The sequence below is a fragment of the Mastigoproctus giganteus genome, chromosome 11 (genome assembly GCF_048544385.1).
Source record: "Mastigoproctus giganteus isolate SK-2022 chromosome 11, ASM4854438v1, whole genome shotgun sequence".
Taxonomy (NCBI): domain Eukaryota; kingdom Metazoa; phylum Arthropoda; class Arachnida; order Uropygi; family Thelyphonidae; genus Mastigoproctus; species Mastigoproctus giganteus.
In genome coordinates this window covers 33,152,394-33,174,043 of record NC_143585.1, presented here as the reverse complement: position 1 = coordinate 33,174,043, position 21,650 = coordinate 33,152,394, and the positions used below count along the sequence as shown (strand labels likewise).

At 37.4% G+C, this 21,650-nt stretch overlaps 1 protein-coding gene across 1 annotated transcript in view; it reads left to right on the top strand.

The window, feature by feature from the left end:
- The window catches only part of trbd (ubiquitin thioesterase trabid), a 203,313-nt gene that overhangs the window by 158,342 nt on the left and 23,321 nt on the right, over nucleotides 1–21,650 (top strand). The window contains exon 8 of the mRNA XM_090385535.1: nucleotides 12,400–12,644. Within this exon, the coding sequence (XP_090241661.1) occupies nucleotides 12,400–12,644 (245 nt within the window). The remainder of the gene's footprint in view (nucleotides 1–12,399; nucleotides 12,645–21,650) is intronic.

Genomic DNA, 21,650 nt, shown 5'->3' with positions numbered 1-21,650 from the left:
TTGGACAGTGTACCAACTGCAGCATCACAATTTATGGATCTGGAATTCCAGCCATCACCATCAATGCTGCCTCAGAGGATTTCAAAGTTAGAATTAAATGATCTCTTAGATTCCAAGATCACTGGGTTGGAGTCTTTTGAAAAAAAAAAGATACCAGATAGCTATGGTTTAAATGTAATCATTTATTTTTTTCAGTGATGATAATTAACTTATGAAGGCTTTGGGGATAGAACACAAATCAGATGAATTGCAATATTCATATTTTTAAAAGTACTGGCCATGATGGATATGTGGAATATTTTTGATAACCTACAAGTAATAGCATTTCTTCTTGAGATGTAGCTTGGCTACATCACTTTAGATGTGGAAACAGGAAGAAATCACACAAGGCTTAGTCTGCCACATCCCCCTTGTCCAGTGAACAAGGGGGATGTGGCAGAACCTCAGCACCTATGATAGTGATCACTCCCTGCACAATATTAGCCATATGGGGCCCAGCATTGTCTTGATGGAGAAACCATTTCACACCGGGAAGTTCAGTCACACCAAAATATTGCTGCTTTTTGTGAGTGGGATAGTCAAACAAAAAATAGTGATGAAACTTTATATTTATTGAATAAATTCCCAAGAATAAGTGAAACTAAATTCAAAGTGTATATTTTTTCCATCAGCCTACAAATTACAAATCTTAAACAGGACAGCACATCTGCAGTCATATTAAACTGAAGAAGCAGCTTGGAACTCTAAATTTTTCCTGTAGAATGGTAATTACCAATATCTGAGGCAGTGTAAGAGTAGAAAATTATTTTTGCAAAAGAAATGTACTTGGTGCCATTTTAAAAAATGGGCTACAGTATGTCCTTAAAGATAAATTTTCTGCATTCACATTGTTTTTTTTTTTTTTAGAAATTTTGAAATTAAAAAAAAAAAAAAAAAATTTCATGAAGGGATATTTGATATGGAAAAGCACCACCAGGAAAGGTGAAATCTAAATGTGTTGGCTTATTATTGTTGTATGTTGGAGAGAAATTCCAGATGTAAATCATCATCTGAATCTTCTGTGGATTTCTCCTTGAACTTTACACACTTTTGCCACCAATGCATTAAATGCTTCTTGCAAGCCATTTTTCAAAAGACTGTGAAGTGCTTCCTTTGTGGCTCTGCGAGCATTGTTGTGCCAGACACAATGTTGCCTTTCAGAGCATTCTTTAGATGTGGAAACAGGAAGAAATCACACAAAGCTTAGTCCGGTGAACAAGGGGGATGTGGCAGAACCTCAGCACCTATGATAGTGATCATTCCCTGCACAATATTAGCCATATGGGTCCCGGCATTGTCTTGATGGAGAAACCACTTCACACCGGGAAGTTCAGTCACGCCGAAATATGGGCGTCCTACCAAGACACTTATTACCATATGCTTCAGTCATTTCTTTAACAGTTTCCGATGCATTTAAGCCCCACCTGACACAATAATGAATTGCATATCACTTTTCAATCTGTATGACCATCATGATACTTGCTTCAAAACTTGCTTCGCGATACTTGCGTCAGTGACACGCAGCTAAAAAAAACTCTTTTCACACAGCACTAGCTCGACAAGTACTGGCATGTACACAGAGTCTCCTCAGTAGCGATCAGGGAGAGTCCCTCTAGTGGCAGTGATAGAAAGTTCGCGTGGTAAGCAAAATCTTGCACCAGTCAGCAAATTAAATGATCACCCCTTTGCATATGTATGTATATATATATATAGAAATTAAATGCTGTGGTTACATGTAACAGAGAACATTCAGAAGAATACAGTCTGTCCTTGTATAGCACGATAGTTGTGTTCCTAGAAACCCTCATGCAATGCAAAATCGTGCAATATAAACAACAGGCTCTATGGGAAAAGTGGGGTTAGGTGCCGATCACCCAAGATTGAACACACATTTGGAACCAAAACATTACCAAACACAATAAATAATCGGGTAATTTTAATCGTTATAAAATACTTACGTATTTTATAACGATTAAAATACGTAATAAAAAATATAATATATTTTTTATTATAATATAATAAAAAATAAAAAATAAATAATTTTTATTATTTATTATATTATAATAAAATATTTTTAGTATTTTTTAATACTAAAAAAGTATTTTTACGAATAAAATACGTATTTTATTCATAAAAAATTTATTATATTAAATGAAATAGTCGTAATAAAATACTTACGTATTTTATTACGACTATTACGTAATAAAATATTGCTAATGCTTTTGCTTCTATCGTAAGCAAACTTGTTTTTTGTTTGATTTTCTATCCAAACAGATGACAGCCGTTCCATCTCTTCCAATTCTTGTGTCTTAATCTAATGGATTTTAATTACACTTTGAGTTGTTCCCGCTATGAACGTTGTTTTTATTTTCTCCGCATTCTTTGTAATTCTCGGCGTTGCCTCATTTAGGTCTGTAGCACATGCAATATCACATGGTCTTTCGGGCACCTCCGTAGCCAGGTTGGAAGGAGCAGCAGTGATTAGACCGGGGTTCGAGCCTCTCACCACCAAATACGGAGGATGCGGAAAGGTCAGGGAATGACCACCGCATATCCCGGAGCAATATGGCCTTAGTTGCTAATGCTCCTAAAATCCAAATACCAAACCAAACATGGTCTTTCATTTCGCTCAAAGCGTCTCACAATTTCATATTTTTTTCTCTATCGACAGAGACGGACTGGCCATACCCGGGAAATCCCGGTGGGCCGGAGGCCGGTGTGATTTTGGCCATAAACCATAGTATGAGGCCACTATAAATTTTCCCGGGTAAGAATTTTTGATCCAGTCCGCCTCTCTTTATCGATATTGCTTTTTTTTTTCTCTCTCTCTGAATCTTCAGTGTTTCGCCAGGACCCTTCCTTTTCACACCTTTTAAGTATTTTACTAATTTTTAGGGAATAAAGGGCAATTACAAAATGAGGAGGCACACTTAATACACATAAACAAAGCTGCACACGTATAGCAACTGAATAAAGAACACCGTAAAGGCCAAGATACACTATTAACACTCCACATTTTACTAAAGCACATTTCTGGGGGTTATTACCATAAAACATTAGCATTAGCATTAGTAGAGGCATTTGATGCAAGAAAGCAAGCTTATGCAGCATCAGCCAAAAAAAAAAAAAAAAAACCACTTCCACTTCACCCCTCTGTTCGTTCAAAATACCTGTCCAGCTGAGCCTTAAACTTATTTAGGCTATCAACCTCCACCACAAGGGATGGAAGTCTGTTCCTGCCAACCAACCACCCGCTGGCTAAAGGCAAATTTCCGCACGTCTATCCTACACCTGTCTTTCCTCAATTTGAATTTATGCCCTCTGAGGTGATTTTTCTGAGCTAGAGGAAGAATCCCATCAGCATTGAGCATGCTCAAACCATTCAAGGCTTTATACACCTCTATCAGATCACCTCGCTGGTGCCTAGTCTCCAGACACTGTAATTTGCAAAACTTAAGCCTTTCTTCGTAAGAGCACCCCTTTGTTCCATTCACTAATCTTGTTGCCCTTCTCTGTACTCGTTCCAGCAGCTCTACATCCTTCTTGAAATGAGGCCTCCAGACCTGTATACAGTACTCTAGGTGTGGCCTGACCATTGCCTTATACAATGGAATAATCACCTCCTTATCCCTGCTGGAAAAATTCCTGTATATCATTGACAATACTCCATGAGCTACTCTTGCAGCCCGTCTGCACTGCTCAGAGAACTTCATATCTGCCTGCACAACCACCCCCGAGTCCCTTTCATTCTCTACCACTGTCAGTGTAGTACCACAGAGTTGATACGTTGCTCTGGGGTTGCTGTTTCCCATATGTAGTACTTTACATTTGTCAATGTTAAACTTCATTTGCCACCTCTCAGCCCATCTGCTCAACCTTTCCAGATCCTGTTGCAGCAGCATAGTGTCAGTAGTGTCCTTGACAACCCTGCCAATCTTTGTATCATCTGCAAACTTAGACATTAAGCTTGATATACCATCATCAATATCATTTATAAATACAGAAAACAATAATGGACCCAACACTGAGCCCTGAGGGACTCCACTAATAACATTAGTCCACAATGAGCAGTGTCCATTGATTACCACTCTCTGTCTTCTCCCCCTCACCACCCCTTTATCCATAGCAGCAATTTGCCTCCAATGTCACACTGCTCCAATTTGTGTAGCAGTCTTCCATGTGCAACAGTATCAAAAGCCCTTCTAAGATCCAAGTATATAATATCAAAGTTATTCCCTGAATCCAGTTCTTTTGTGACTGCATCATAGTATCCAATTAAATTGGTCAGGCAAGACTTCCCCTTAAAAAAACCATGCTGTGTCCGAGCTATAACTGAAGTCTTGTCTAGATGATTCGCAGTGCTTCTTTAATCAGTGCCTCCATTAATTTTCCTGGAACTGAAGTTAAACTCACAGGTCTATAATTACTTGTGTCAGCCTTTGATCCTCCTTTGTGAATTGGGGTCACATTTACACATCTCCAGTCTGTGGGTACTTCCCCTGAGTCCAAAGAAGCTCTCATAATTATGGCTAAGGGTTTGCTTACTTCTTTTGCTGCCTCCTTTAATATAACTGGATAGATCCCATCCACCCCAGGTGCCTTTCTTGTGTTTATCTTCAACAATTTCTCCTCCACTTTACTCTCAGTTATTAAAAGATTCTCTAGCTTACTGCCAGAGTTGAATACACCTCTGGCAATTCCCCTCACTGAATGACTCCTCATGTGTGAATGTCGATGCAAAATATTCATTTAGTTTGTTAGCTACCTGAGCAGGATCAACAGTTGACCCATCGATAGAAAGTGAACAAATCTGATTCATCCCATTCCTTCTAGAGTTTACATAAGTAAAGAACTCTTTGCTGTTTTTTTTTTTTTGCATCCCTTGCCAAAGATTTCTCGTAATCTGCCTTCGCCTGCCTAACCTCCTTTGTAACTTGGTTGCATATCAACTTGTATCTATTTGTAAGTATCCCATGCATTTTTCTTCTCTGCCATATGCCTCATTAGTTCATCTGACATCCATTTTGGCCTAAATCTTGAACAATATTTCTTAGTTGGTATGTAAAGCCTAGTAGCTTCCAAGATAAGTTCTTTGAATGCTTCCCATTTTGAATTTGCTGTTGGTAACATCATCAGTTGGTCCCACTGTATAGAATTTAAATACTGTCTCAGTCCATCGTAGTCGCCTTTACGAAAGCAATAACCCTTCCCTTTACCACTAATGGTAGTTACCTCTTTGAGTAAATCCCACTTCAGCACACTGTGATCACTGCCACCTAGTGTTTCATTTATCTGCAGATTCTTAATGCGTGAAGAATCACTGCTGATAATCAAATCAAGAGTATTACTCCCTCTAGTTGCCTCCCGAACATGCTGATGTAGAAAACAATCATCCAATAAATCCACAAAAGCCCTGCTAGTGTGTGAGTAACCTGCCCCCAAATTCCAGTCAATATCTGGGAAATTAAAATCTCCCATTATAAGACTCTCTGATTTACTGGCCCACTCTATTTCCCTGTACAGTTCCTTATTGTACTCATCAGAGTCATTAGGCCTATAGCACACTCCTGCTCTCAATTTTGATCTCCCAATGCTTATGTCACACCAAACTGACTCAACACTGCACTGTCCAGCAATGTCGACTGGCTTCACTTCCTTGGTTTTTGTGTTTCTTAACTAATAGCATAACCCCTCCCCCCTTCCTATCCTTTCTGTAGACGTTGTACTCCCCAAATTGCAGTTCTGCATCCCTTATATCTGTGTGACACCACGTCTCTGATATCCCAAAATATCTGCCTTTGATGTTTTGAGCAATACCTCAAATTCATCAAATTTATTTACTAAACTCCTAGCATTGGTGTACACGCAAGTATACCTGCACCTGTTTCTATTCTTAGCTACGCTAACACAACCCATGTGTTTACTTGTACTGCAATGGCTCCCAGCAGTCTCTGAAATACCATGCATCTTGTTTTTCAGGCTTCTGCTCATTCTAATAGAAGCAGTGCAAGAATCTCTTTCACCTCTGCCAGTGGCTACTGTCAATCTATTGGTCTTTGTCTCCCCCCCAAGCTAGCAGTTTTCCGACCCACCTAACACTGCCTCGATAGCATCAGCAAATATTCTTGCACCTTTTCTATTTAAGTGTATCCCATCCCTGTAGATGCAATCTCTCCTGTTAACAAGTACAGTCCAGGCTGAAAAAAATTCTACCCCTTGAGCCTTGCACAATCTTTCCAGGGCCGAATTGATCGGCAAGGCTCTCATCCTATACTCCCTCCTATCATGTCTGGGCAGAATTGCAGACACTTTCAAATTCAACCCTAATTCTCGGCTTTTGTTCAACAGTGACCTGTACTTGTTAAGTAATTCTGCCGGTCTCCTACTCTTAATATTATTAGTGATAATATAATTATTATAAAACAATAAAAACAATTTCCAGTTTCGTTTCTGCTAGTGGAATCTGTTATAAACTGGTAGTAAACTCCATCTAATTGCATTTGCAATTATATCGATAGCTGGAATTGTGTTGGTTTTTACGTTATTATGGTGAAATGTGTTTCCCCTTCACTGATATAAAACACATAAATACATATTCAGAGTCTTCTTCATTCATATCGTGTTGCGTTCGGTTGGGGTGATTCCGCGTTCGACTGCCATTTCTTGTAAACACAAAGGCGAATCGTGCATAAACGAATTTGGTTCGTGTTATATAAGATAACGTTCCCCTATTTATAAATCGTGTATGATCGAATTTGTGCAGTGTAAACACGTGTTATACGAGGACCGACTGTACTTAGTATCTCCCATGTTTCAACTTTCACAGACTTCATGTGACTAGCATACTTGATGGCGAATTTATTGATGAAAATAGCTAGCAGAAATTTTGAGAATTTTTTTAAAAAATTCTGAATTCAATTACAAAGCTGTAGTTTTATGATTTTTTTGTGTAAGATATTGAAGGAAAACTATGTTACAATGGTGAGATGGAGAAAGGGTCAAACAAGAAAGCAAATTGCTGGGGATTTCAGTAACTGCTGATAGTCATCACGAAACAAGTAAATACATGGGCTGCGTTAGGGTAACTAAGAATAAGAACTGGTGTATGTACACCAGTACTAGGAGTATAGAAAATAAATTTGATGAATTTATTCATCAAATTCATTTGCTGCTCAAGACATCAAAGGAGGATATTGTTGGGATATCAGAGACTTGGTGTCACACTGATAAAAGGATGTAGTGTGAAAAAACATTACGGAAATTCTAAAGTCTCAAAATTTTATTAGACATGTTGGACAGACAACTTGTGTAGTAGAGACCAACTGATTTTCGTAAAATCGAACAAATGCTAACTTATTGTGATTTTCTCTTGTAGAGGATTTGTGTTCTCATTTTGAATTTAAATCTTGTGAATTTTAACCAAATAGGATAGTATGGGCTATAAAAAAGTATTTTTTGGAATATTAAATATTTTAAATTTTAGAAATATTTGTAATCTCGTGTAAGAGAATTTCTGCCTTAAAATATAATATTTCTAAAATTTTAAATTTAATATTGCAAAAAAATACTTCTTAATAGTCCATACTATCCTATTTGGTTAAAATTCACAAGATTGGTTTTAAATTCAAAATGAAATGAGAACACAGATCCTTTATTATTATCATTAGCCATATGGTGCAAGGAAGCCTGAGACTTTTGATGCACCAGCCAAAAAAAATTTCTGAGTTGCCCAGAGAGAGAGAGTGAGAGTGAGAGAGAGAGTGTGCATGTCAGAAGTAGAAGGGAATCACCAAGGAAGAGAAGAATAATGATATCCAGCTCAGGATCCTGAGTGTGCCAAGCCCATACTCACCAGATGTGAGCCCCTGGGGCTGTACAAGTGAAAATCACAATAAGTTAGCATTTGTATGATTTTACAAATATTACCCAGTCTCAACTACACAAGTTGTCTGTCCAACATGACAGGTATAAGGAATGCAGAATTGGAATTTGTGGAGTACAATGTGTACAGAGGATAGACTGGATAGGAAGGGAAGAGGAGTTATGCAGTTAGTTAAGAAAATCTAAGTGTAATAATAAAATCTAAGGAAGTGCATCCGGTTGACATAGATAGACAGTGCAATGTTGAGTGAGTTTGTTGTGACATAAGCACTGGGAAAGCAAAAATGAGGGTGGAATTTGTTATAGGGCTAATGACTCTGATGAGTACAATGAACAACTATACAGAGAAATAGAGTTGGCCAGTAAATCAGAATGTCTTAAAATGGGGAATTTTAACTTCCCAGATATCGACTGAAAATTGTGGTTTGGTTACTCGCACACTAGCAAGATGTTTGTGGATTTATTGGATGATTGTCTTCTGTAACAGCATGTTTGATAGGCAACCAGATGAAGTAATACTGTTGATCTGATTTGCAGCATTAATTATTCATGCATTAAGAACTTACAGATAAAGGAACCACTAGGTGGCATGTACCCCTGATGGTAGTTAAATCTTTAAGTAAACCCCACATACTGATGTGGGGTTTATTTAAAGATTTAACTACCATCAGGGGTAAAGGGAAGGGTTTTTGCTTTCGTAAAGGTGACTACAGTGGTTTCAGAGATTTTTTTAAATTCTATACAGTAGGACCAACTGATGATGTTACCAACAACAAATTCTAAATGGGAAGCATTCAAGGAAGTAATCTTGGAAGCTACTACTAGGATTTTCATACCAACTAAGAAATACTGTTGAAGGTATAGGCCCAAATGGATGTAGAATGGATTAATAAGACTTGTAGCAGAAAAGAAAATGTATGGGATGCATATAAATTATCAGGTGAAACAGAAGCCTTTGGTGGATATAAGCAAGTCTGTAATCAAGTCACAAAGGAGGTTAGGCAGGCAAAGGCAGATTATGAGAAATCGTTGGCGAAGGATGTAAAGAAAAACAGCAAAGACTTATTTACTTATATAAACTCTAAAAGGAAGGGATGAATCAGATTCGACTGCTTGATATCGATGGTTTGACTGTAGATGTTCCTGCTCAGATGGCTACCAAACTGAATGAGTATTTTACATCTGCATTAACACATGAGGAATTCAATAGGGAATTCCTCGTGTTAATGCAAAAGCTTAATGTATTAACATATGAGGACGACATGAAGCTAATGTGGATGACAGAAGCTTATTAAACTCTAACAGGAAGCTTAATGATTTTGTAATAACTGAGAGCAAAGTAGAGGTGAAATTGTTGAAATTAAATATAAGAAAGGCACCTGGGGTGGATGGGATCTATCCAGTTATATTAAAGGAAGTACCCAAACCCTTAGCCATAATTATGAGAGCATTGTTAGACTCAGGGGAATTCCCCATGGACTAGGATGTGCAAATGTATCTCCAACTCACAAAGGGGGGGGGGGATCAAAGGGTGACACGAGTAATTACAGACATTTTAGTTTAACTTCTGCTCCGAGGAAAATAATGGAGTTGCTGGTTAAAGAAGCATTGCAGGATCATCTAGATGTAAAAGTAAAGTGCAGCCATTATCAACCCACTGCAGGGTGGAAGCCTCCTCAACAATTCATGCTGAGGGAAATGGACCATAATCTGCCACGCTGGTCCAGTGCGGGTTGGCAGATCGACCGTATTCAGCAGTCAGGGGCTTGAACCCCGGTCTACTCGAAGAGCGTGTGCTACTGCACTCCCGCTCCTGCCCACTCGGCTACGGAGGCCGTCCTATGAGACTGCAGTAATAATTCAGTCACAGCATGAGTTTAAAGGGAAGTCTTGTCTGACCAATTTGATTGGATACTCTGATGTGGTCATAAAGGAACTGGATGCAAAAAATTATTTTGATATCATATACTTGCATTTCTTGAAAGCTTTTGATACTGTTGCACATGGAAGACTACTGTACAGATTGGAGCAGTATGGCATTAAGGGCAAGTTGCTACAATAGATAAAAGGATGGTTAAGTGGGAGAAGACAGAGAGTGGTAATCAATGGACAGTGCTCTTCATGGACTAGCGGAGTCCCCCAGGGTTCAGTGTTGGGCCCATTGTTGTTTTGTATATTTATCAATGATATTGATGAAGGCATATGAGGCTTAATGTCGAAGTTTGCTGGTGATACAAAGGTTGACAGGGTTGTTAATGACAGTATTCTACTGCAATAGGATCTAGAAAAGTTGGGCAGATATACTGAGAACTGGCAACTGAAGTTTAACATCGACAAATGCGTATATGTTGCAGTAACACCAGAGAAATGTATCAACTGTGAGGTATTACACTCAGGATAGTTGGAGAATGAAAAGGACCTGGGGATAATTGTGCAGTCAGACATGAAAATTTCTGAGCATTGCGTACATGCTGCCAAGCAGGTAATGGAGTCTTGTCGATGATATACAGGAATTTTGCTAGCAGGGATAAGGAGGTGATTATCCCTTTGTATAAGACAGTGGTCAGGCTACACCTTGAGTAGTGTGTACAGCTCTGGAAGCCTCATTTTAGGAAGGATGTAGAGTTGCTATAACAAGTGAAGGGATTCTTCCTCTTGCTCAGAATAAACACCTGAGAGGGCATAAATTCAAATTGAGGAAAGGCAGTTTTAGGATAGATGTGCAGAAATTTGCCATTAGCCAGTTAGTAGTTGATTGGTGGAACAGACTTCCATCTTTTGTTGTGGAAGTTGATAGCCTAAATGTATTTAAAGCTGAGCTGGACAGGTATTTGGAATGAATGGAGGGGTGAAATTGGAGTTTTTTTTTTGTTTTTTTTTGTTTTTTTTTTTTTGGCTGATGCTGCATAAGCTTGCTTTCTTGCATCATATGCCTCTACTAATGCTAAACTACAGAGAAGGGCAACAGGACTGGTGAGGGGAACAAAGGGGTGCTCTTTCAAAGAAAGGCTTAAGTTTTGCAAATTGCAGCTTCTGTATAAATTTAATTAGATATGCCTGTCAGTTATTCACTAATCTTTTTCAATACTAATATGTGTAATCTAATATAAGATACTACAGGGTGTCTCAAAAATACACTGCATAACTTCAGGAATGAGTTCCTCATGTGTAGACAATAAAAATATTTTATATCAACATAGTTCCGGAAATGCTTGGTTCCCGAGTTATTAACCGGTCTTATCTCCTGAAGGTGATTTCCTTCATCACAAGGTACTGATAGAATCTGGTGGTTTTCCATTCCGACCATGTACTCAGATCAGAAGCATGTGGATATGCACTTTATGTACAGTTTGGTGGGCTGCAATTCTCTGGAGGCTCATCATTTGTACCACAAAAGGTTCCCAGAACGAAGATGTCCAGACAGGAAAACGTTTGAAGGTATCCATCACCACCTTTGTGAACATGGGACCTTTACACCTCGTGCTGCCGACAGAGGACAACCAAGATCTAAGACTCCTGAATTAGAGGAGGAGATTTTGGATCTTGTGCATGCCACTCCTGGAATCAGCACATGCAGAATACCATTTAAAGTTATTGGTGTATTTGATTCAGATAGCTGATGTGACAACTCTCTGCAATCGAATTATGGCAGGTTGTGAGACAATACAAAACATGCCAGGAATTTGGCATCGTCTTCGTGAGTCCATGAGACGTTGTTGAGAGGCCTGTATTCAGGCCTCACATCTTATAAGGTGATGTGAACAGTTAAGTGTCATAGACAGACGGAAACTCATAGACTCGGAAACCAAGCATTTCCGGAACTATGTTGATATAAAATATTTTTATTGTCTGCATATGAGGAACTTATTCCTGAAGTTAGGCAGTGTATTTTTAAGACACCCTGTGTGTATATATATATATATATATATATATATATATATATTTTTTTTTTTTTTTTTTTCTTTTTAAAGCTTAATACCAACTGGATAAATTGGAGAATTTGCATACAACTGGAGAAATTTAATAAGAATTTAGAATATAAGTATTAGGAGCGAAAACTATACCCATGAGGCCAAAGTGCCAAGTATTTGGGTAACCCAAGTTGGATTTCATTGGTGTACCCTATAATAAAACACATAGATTATAATAAAATAGTAAAATTAAAATGATGAAGTAGCTAATTATTGATAATTGGATACATTGAATGGAACGTTAGCAAGGGCTAGCTCCACTCAATATATCACATCAATAATTGGCTGAGGCTATCTGTTTCTATTTGCCATTTGCCAGTTTGTCTAGGTTCAAATATACTGAGAATATAATTTCAATATAGTTAAATTACTTTAATATAGTTAAATTTAGCAGAAAACTGACAGAATAACCTCTAGCCCAACTCCTTTTCTATTTATATTCCTCAAATTCCATATTCTTCTACATAATTTCATATATATAAATATATATTTTTTTAAATACTTTTAGATTATATCCTCGTTGGAAAGAAGCAGAAACTCTTCAAGCTAATTTACTCCAGTTTTCTTTGGATGATACACAGTGGCAAGAAGATTGGGCCATGCTTCTATCACTAGCTACACAACCTGGTTCTGCATTAGAACAGATGCACATATTTACATTAGCTCATATATTACGAAGACCTATTATTGTATATGGTGTCAAATATGTAAAAAGTTTTCGTGGAGAAGCATTAGGCTATGCACGATTTGAAGGTATGTAAAATTGTCACGTATCAGTTATCAAATATTAAATTTGATAAGATTTATTACATGACCTTAAGTTTCCAAGAATTGGAAAACTTTTACTAGGTAAGTTCACAAATGGGTAAGGTTCATGTTGTCTTCACTGAGTCCATTGATTCACAGTTGGTGAATTTTCATTAATTTTTATATTTAGGTGTTTTAGAAAGATTTGACAGACCATCCCAAATTTCATTAAAATTTTACCAATAGAAATTTCACTCCCCCCCCTCAATAAACAATTAAGATTTGCCAAAAAAAATAATAATAATAATAAAAAATCTAATGTCACCTATCCACTTGCTCCAAATGTTTGTCTAGTTTTCCCTTGAATCTATTTAAGTTATCAACTTCTACAATGACAGATGAAAGTTTGTTCCTGCAATCAGCCACACATTGGCTAAAGGCAAACTTCTGCACATCTTTCCTACAACTATCTTTCCTCAATTTGAATTTATGCCCTCTCAGGTGATTATTCTGAGCAAGAGGAAGAATGCCATCAGCATTGAGCATGCTCAAACTATTCAAGGCTTTATACACCTCAATCAGATCACCTTGCAGGTGCCTAATCTCAAGATACCGTAATTTGCAAAACTTAAGCATATCAGCAACCCTTTGTTCCATTCACTACTCGTTGCTCTTCTCTGTACTAGTTCCAGCAGCTCTATATTGACCATTGCCTTATACAAGGGGGTAATCACCTCCTTATCCGGGCACCTCCGTAGCCAGATGGGAAGGAGCAGCAGTGCGTAGCACACTCTTCTTGATTAGACCGGGGTTTGAACCCGTCACCACCAAATACGGAGGATGTGGAAAGGTCAGGGAATGACCACCGCATATCCCGGAGCAATATGGCCTTAGTTGCTAATGCTCCTAAAAACCAAATAACAAACAAACAAGACAGAGAGTGGTAATCAATGGAGACTGCTGTTCATGGACTAATGTTCCTAGTGGAGTTCCCCAGGGTTTGGTGTTGGTCCCATTGTTGTTTTCTATATTTATCAGTGATATTGATGAAGGTATATCAGGCTTAATATCCAAGTTTGCAGATGATACAAAGGTTGGCAGGGTTTATAATGACAGTATGCTACTGCAACAGGATCTTGAAAACTTAGGCAGATGGGCTGAGAAATGGCAGTTGAAATTTAATATTGAAAAATGTGAGGTATATGGGTATCAGTAGTTCCAGAATAATATAACATGTTAGGTACTACTTGGGATAGTGGAGAATGAAAAAGACCGGGGGGGGGGGATTGTGCAGTCAGGTATGAAGTCTTCTGAGCAGTTCAAACAGACTGCCAGGACAGCTGATGTTGTTTTGTTAATGATTTAGAGGAATTTTGCCAGTAGGGATAAGGAGGTGTTTATCCATTTTTGTATAAAGTAATGGTCAGAGTCCACACCTTTTGTATTGCATACAGGTCTGAAGGCCTCATATCAGGAAGGATGTAGAGCCTCTGGAGTGCATACAGAGAAAGGCAATGAGATTGATGAGGGGAACAAAGGGACTCTTACCAAAAAAGGCTTTGCTTCTGCAAACTGCAGCATCCGAAGGCTAGACTTTGAATGGTTTGAGCTTGCTCATACCATTCAAAGCCTTAAAAATCTCATAATTTGAGCAAGAGGGATTCTTCCCCTTGCTCAGGTTATGCACTTGAGGGGACATAAATTCAAATTAAAGAGAGACATTTGCAGAATAGATATTCTGAAATTTGCCTTTAGCCAGCTAGTGGTAGATTGTTGGAACAAATTTTCATCGCTGTTGTGAAAGTTTATAGCCTAAATAAATTGAAGGTAGAACTTGACAAACCTTTGGAGGGAATGATAGGCGAAATGGAAAGGTTTTTTTTTTTTTTTTTTACAAATACTAATGCTATTACCATAATTGAAGGAGTAATAAAAATCTTATACGAAGATACAGAAGTGGTCATTAAAAATAATCAATTTTAAGAATAAAGGTGTAAGACAGAGCTGTGGCCTCTTGCCTGTGCTCTTTAATTTTTATATAAACAAAATGTTAAAACCATATCATTGAGCTATAGAGTGGAATCCATTTAACAAAGGATTTATTATTAATACTATTCTGTATGCAGGTGACCAAGTTTTAATTGCTGCATGAGAAGATGATTTTCAAATTGCAGTGAATCACTTAAAGAAAATAGCTAAGAAATATAAAATTAAAATACCTAAGAAAAATGTAGTGGGGATTTGTGGAAACATATTTTTCAAACTTCCAATGGAAAGCAAGAATGGATGAATGGGATAATCAGATTAAAATGAAGTAGAATGAATGCAATAATCAGACAACACTAGAAAACAAATGACTAGAGAAACTCAGCTAAGGTAATGTTACAAGAAACTCGTAACATTGCATCTGAACCAGCCCTTAAACATACAGTGGTGGACAAAAAAACTGCATCACTTGTTAATTTTGCAAATACACCTAAACCACTTTTTACGCGCACATAAAAATAACATAAAAATTACGCGTAAAAAGAACTACTAACTCCATAGAAAAAGTGAAGATTGGTTCCAAACCTGAAATATAAGAAAAATAATGAAAAAAAAACAAGCATTAAATTCGTTAGGATCATAAGATTTTTATTTACATTTCATGGAGAACACACATACATATAATGAATTTTAATAACTTTTATAAAAAAAAAATCATTTCAGTTGTTTGCTAAGGATTCTATAAAAAAATTATGTTATTCGTTATCAGTTTCTGACAATAAACGTGAAAGTTTTCGTGAGACTGTAATATCACTAGAACTACTAGATATGGTATTATCGTCATCGACTTCTGCGTCAACTTGTGGAATTCTTGTCATGTCTTAGACATTAACTTAGTTATTAATCACCGTGTTGATGCTTTAGATAAGTCGCGATATAATTCTATATATGAAGACATTAACAACTGAAGCTCACATATTCAAGAAAATTAATACTCAAACACCAGCCAAGAATTTAATAAAATAGAATAAAATAAAATAAGATGATACAGTAAATTGGACTATTACAATAAGTACTAAAAGAAATAAAATCGGTATGATAAAACAATTAAAAACAACAATACTAAAATCGTTAAAATAAGTTAAAATACAGGAAATCTGAAGCTTTCGGAGACAACGGTGTACTGTTGCTACAATGACACATCCTTAAGTTAACAGGCCCATGGCACTCATGTGACTCACCAGGAACATCGTCAGTAATCTCTATTTGCACACCAGAGACGGAAGTGACCCGGGAGCGTGCCATGTGGAACCGATCATCGTGTCTGAGGACAATCGCCTCAAAAAGGGAGTGTAATCGCACACCCCGTCCCTATTAATAGTATGACAGGATGAACCGATTCACAAGCTCTCGAGCCACTTGCGTTCCCAGAACCCATGCGCACGGTCAGTAATGACCGCATCCTCAGGGGAGATCCGATACTGCTTCTCCCAAAAATGTTCCACCACAGCAGACCTTGCATAGTTCGCAGTCTTGATGGCAGTCAAATGTTCCCCCAGACGGTCTTTTAGACGTCGCCTTGTCTCCCCCACATAACAATCCCCACAATCCAGGATTGTCGGTTCCACATGGCACGCTCCCAGGTCACTTCCGTCTCCGTTGCGCAAATAGAGATTGCTGACGATGTTCTTGGTGAGTCACATGAGTGCCATGGGCCTGTTAACTTAAGGATGTGTCATTGTAGCAACAGTACACCGTTGTCTCCGAAAGCTTCAGATTTCCTGTATTTTAACTTATTTTAACGATTTTAGTATTGTTGTTTTTAATTGTTTTATCATACCGATTTTATTTCTTTTTCAATCTCTATTGAAATTTGGGAATGCTGCAGTATGATTGAAGGGAACAGGAGCATTCTCTTTAACACATGCGTGCCAAATAGCATTCCAGCATGCATTCATAGTTTTCTGGTCTCAATTCAGATAATGAAAATCGAACCTGATCGATACAATCCATAATTGAAAATTTTTTCCACACATCCATAACTGACAGTGTTTCATCATCATTTAGCTTGTTCAAAACAAACTGAAATGTTCGTCTGACATAATGTTTTAAAAGTCGCAATTATACCCTGATCTAGAGGTTGTAGCAATGATGTGGTATTGGGCGGCAGAAAACAAAATTGCACATTTGGGTATTCTATGGCAGGATGACTGGGTGCATTATCAAGAATCAAAAGCACTATAAATTCGAGACACTTGTCATTCAAAATAGGGTCTAACTTCTGGCACAAAATGTTTGTGGAACCACTCAGTGAAAATATCAATGGTCACCCAAGCTTTTTTGTTGGCAATCCAATGAACTGGCAATTTTTGAAAATCTACACCTTTCATTGGCCGTAGTCTTAATGATCGATTTATGAGCAGTGGTTTTAACATCCGATCTCCTAAAGCGTTCGAACAAAATAGGAGTGTTATGCGATCCTTTGCTGCTTTGAACCCACCAACAGTTTTTTGCATTTTTGATACGTAAGTTCTATTTGGAATTTTTTTCCAGAAAAAGCCAGTTTCATCCATATTCCAAACTTGTTCACGAGTGTAACCTCCACCTTCAATTATTTTAGCAAGTTTTTGTGGAAATGCTTTAGCAGCTGTTCCATCAGCAGAAGCCATTTCACCTTTAATTTTTATATTATGAAGAGCATGTCTTTTAATAAACTTAACCAGCCAACCATTGCTTGCATGAAATTCATATTTTTTCCTCGATTGAGACGAAGTATCTGGCTGCAGTTTTTTAATCTGTTCGTAAAATCTCAATGCTGATTGCTTGATGGAATTTCAGTCAACTGGCATTCTTTTTTGTACCTACATTATCTTCTATCCACATCACTAAAGCTTTTTTGGCCTTTTCTAGAACAACATCTCTTGTGTATGATGATAATTTCACACTCTATTTTGTACCAGAACATACCGCTTTTATAATAGCCTCTTCAATTTTCTTTATAAATCTGATAGTTGATTCACAGACTCCAAAATGCTTACTCACAGCCGTCGCACCTTCCCCAGTTTGAAGACGATCTAAAATTTGAATTTTTATGTCCAAGGAAACGGCTTTCCTTGTTTTTTTTTGTTATCAGCAACATCGTGTGAAGGCTGGATTAAAATCTTCAGTTAATGAAATAAAAGTTTGAAAATTACATACAGTGTAGCTTACCATTTATTATTTCTTGGCAAAATTATTAATTTTATAATGCGATTTTTATTTTGATTTCACTTAAAAAATGCAAATGCGAAAAATGCGTTAACTGTGTTGTCTACTCAAACACCAAATTCAAATTGCTAAGAACTGCTTTTTTTATGCGCAGTCAGTTATGTAATTCAGGGAATTCCCAATAAATGAAATTCGTAAGAATTTTCTAAGTTGATACGAGAAACCAAATTCAAACTGCAAACAACTGCTGTTTTTTTTTTTTTTTTTTTTTGTTTATGCGCAGTCAGTTATGTAATTCGGGGAATTTAGAATTTTCTTAATTGAAAAGAGAATGCAATTCTACAAAATTCTCAGAATTTTCTTGAATTCCGGATTTTTTCCTAACTTAGACTTTAGGTTGGTTGCGTAAAAGTGAATAAAAATCGCGTATTGGGATATCAAAAATTATTTTTGATATCCCAATTCGCGTAACTCCAAATTTGCATAAAAAAGATTTGCATAAAAAGAGGTTTAGGTGGAATGTGTTTTGTGCTGCATTGTGGGTTGCAGAAATGTTTGAAATGCATTTGTTAGATGGGATATATATCTCTGTGAATGAAATCCAATAAAAAGACTCCACCTGTCTTACCTAATTGCTATAAATATCTTCCCAAAGGGTAAAATCTGTAATTAATGGAAATATGAGAAATCATGCAAATGGCAATCACAACAACCAAACATACATTTTATTACATTTATGTACAAATTGAGATGACAAGTTAACATGATAGTATTATCTACTGTAAATCAGCAAAATAAGTCCTCAATATTTTGTTCTTCCTCCTCGAGCTACAATTACAGCCATGCAATGATCTGGCATAGGGTTAATCAACTTCTGGATATACGGTTGCCCAATTTCGTGGTACCACACCCTTACGATGCTGTCCTGCAGCTGAATCTTACTTGTTGGCTTCTGAGCAATTTTAGACAACATTATTTATCAGTAATTTTCAATATAGTTCAAATGTGGACCGTTGCAAGGCCAGTCCAACACTAATGCCAGCATTTCTGAGGTATGACTGCACCTTAAGGGAGAAAAACGAGGGAAAACATTGGTGTATGTATGTTTTAAACCTTGCGAGACAAGAAGACAAATTCATCGTTAAATCTAAATAGCATAAAACTTACCAATTTTGCTGTGTGGCAAGGTGCTGAGTCCTGTTGAAAAATGCAGTTTTTCAAATCTGTATGGTGATTCCTAATAACGGGTTTTAGGCACTCCTCCAAGATAGCAGTTGGGTTCTGCATTCACTGTTCCGTTAATAAACTTAATTCGTCCCACCCCCTTGCTTGTTATGCATCCGCAGACCATCTGACTGGCAGGGAACTATACAGTCAGTGTTATGCAGTCAGGGTGGTATGCCTCCAATTTTCGTCTTCTGACATATTGCTTCCCATCCGAGCCATGCAGGTTGAATTTCGATTCGTCAGAAAAGATGGTGTCCATTGCTCGTTTGTCCATGAAACATGCGTTTTAACCCAAGAAAGTCGCTTCTTCCTCATTTGTTAGGTCAACAAAGGCTTCTTATTGAGCCAATAAGCATGGAGACCACATTCCAAAAGCATATTTGGATAGTTCGTGCACTTGTTTCAACACCAGAGGCCACCTCAAAGTCCAGTTTTAGATCAGGAGCACTAGCATGGTGATTACGAAGGCATGGCCATTTCAATTATCGATCTTGGGAAGGTAGTCACTCTCTTATGGCCCGATCCAGGTCTTCTCTTCACATCACCAGTTTCATGCTTTAAGCATCCGCGATACTGTTGACTGGTGGCAGCCTATTTTATCAGCGATAGCACGCTTAGAAAGCCCTTCCTGGGACAATAACAGTTACAATTTTTTTTTCTTGGTGTCAACTGAACATATGGCGCATGCTTGCATCTCTGCAAAACAGGATACTAATGAACTCGCATACGCTTCCAACACCATATTTATTGAAACAGCTAATGCAATACCCATGCTTTACAACAAACAAAATGTCTGTAATCAAAACAAAATCTTATACGTTTCACTACAAATGTTACTTTTACTAAGGTGATGCAGTTTTTTGTTCGCCACTTTAAATGTATAGGAAGAAGAGACCATTGATGACAAAAAAAAAAAAAAAAAAAAAAAGATGGAGAAATTAACCTCATCTTGTGAGAGCTAGAAACAGGTTTTCTGAAGCCTAACCCTAAACTTGTAAAAACAAGAAAGACAAGACATAATGGCATAATATCATCTAGTTGCTTTTATGGAAACTATCTTTTAATTTCTCATTAAATGCCGTCTAAACATTAGGCTTCTGAATCAAGGATCACCAGACCTTATCGCTGTACAAACTACTTTAAAAATAAGCAAGTGCTAAAGATTCAGCAATTTTTTTTTTTTAATAAGTGCATCTCTGTTTTAAAAAAATATGCTAGCTATAGAATTATAATTGTTTTATTATAAAAATGCATTAGGTATGTCTATAAAAATATGAAATTAACTTTAGAACTATATCAGGCAAGTAATTAATGAGATTTCTGGCTGTAAATATTTTATAAGCATAAAGTTTAAAAAATATTTACTATAACTTTTAACAATAAAATTTTTGCAACACTGCTTGGTGTTTTAGAACGTGACCAATAGTGAAATACCACAGTACAATATTGATGGAAATGCGAATTCTGTGTTGCATATGGCTTACAAAACATGGAGTTTGGGCTGCCATTGGCAGATTCTCTGACCAAGCACTATAGCTTATACATTATTCCCAGACTTAGACTTGACAATACACCCAGTTGTCAGTGCATAATATTTTTCACAATACTGATAATTGATTCATTAATTATTAGTAGAACTTTGGTTGTTCTTGTAAGTAGGTATACTTCTATTTCTGTTCATGCACTACAGTTGACCAGAATGTGCTTTACAATCATTCAGTGAATCATTAGCATTAGTAGAGGCATATGATGCAAAAAAGCAAGCTTATACAGCATCAGCCAAAAAAAAAAAAAAAAAAAAACCCTTCCCATTTCACTGATTCATTTGTTCAAGCAATCAACTACCTGCTGGCTAAAGGCAAATTTCTGCACATCTATTCTACAACTGTCACTGTCTTTCCTCAGTTTATATCTGTGCCCCCTCAGATTTGTAATCAGATTAAGAGGAAGAATCCCATCAGCATTGAGCCTGCTCAATCCTTTCAAAGTCTTATACACCCCAATCAGATCGCCTCACAGGTGCCTAATCTCCAGAAGCTGCAATTTTCAGAGCTTAAGCCTTTCTTCATAAGAGCACCCCCTTTGTTCCCTTCACCAGTCTTGTTGCCCCTCTCTGCTCATTCTAACAACTCTACATCCTTCCTAAAATGAGGCTTCCAGACCTGTGCACAATACTCAAGTGTGGCCTGACCATTGCCTTATACAAGGGGATAATCACCTCCTTATCCCTGCTTGAAAAATTCCTGTATATCATTAACAAGACCCCATCACCTACTCTGGCAGCCTGTCTGCACTGCTCAGAAAACTTCATATCTGACTGCACAATTACCCCCAGGTCTCTTTCATTCTCCACTTTCCGAGTGTAAAACACCACCCAGTTGGTACATTTCTCTGGGGTTACTGCTACTCATATGCAGTACTTTGCATTTGTCAATGTTAAACTTCAGTTGCCACTTCTCAGCCCATCTGCCCAACTTCTCCAGATCCTGTTGCAGCAGCATACTGTCATTACTGTTATTCACAACCCTGCCAACCTTTGTATCATCTGCAAACTTTTGACATTAAGCTTGATATACCTTCATCAATATCATT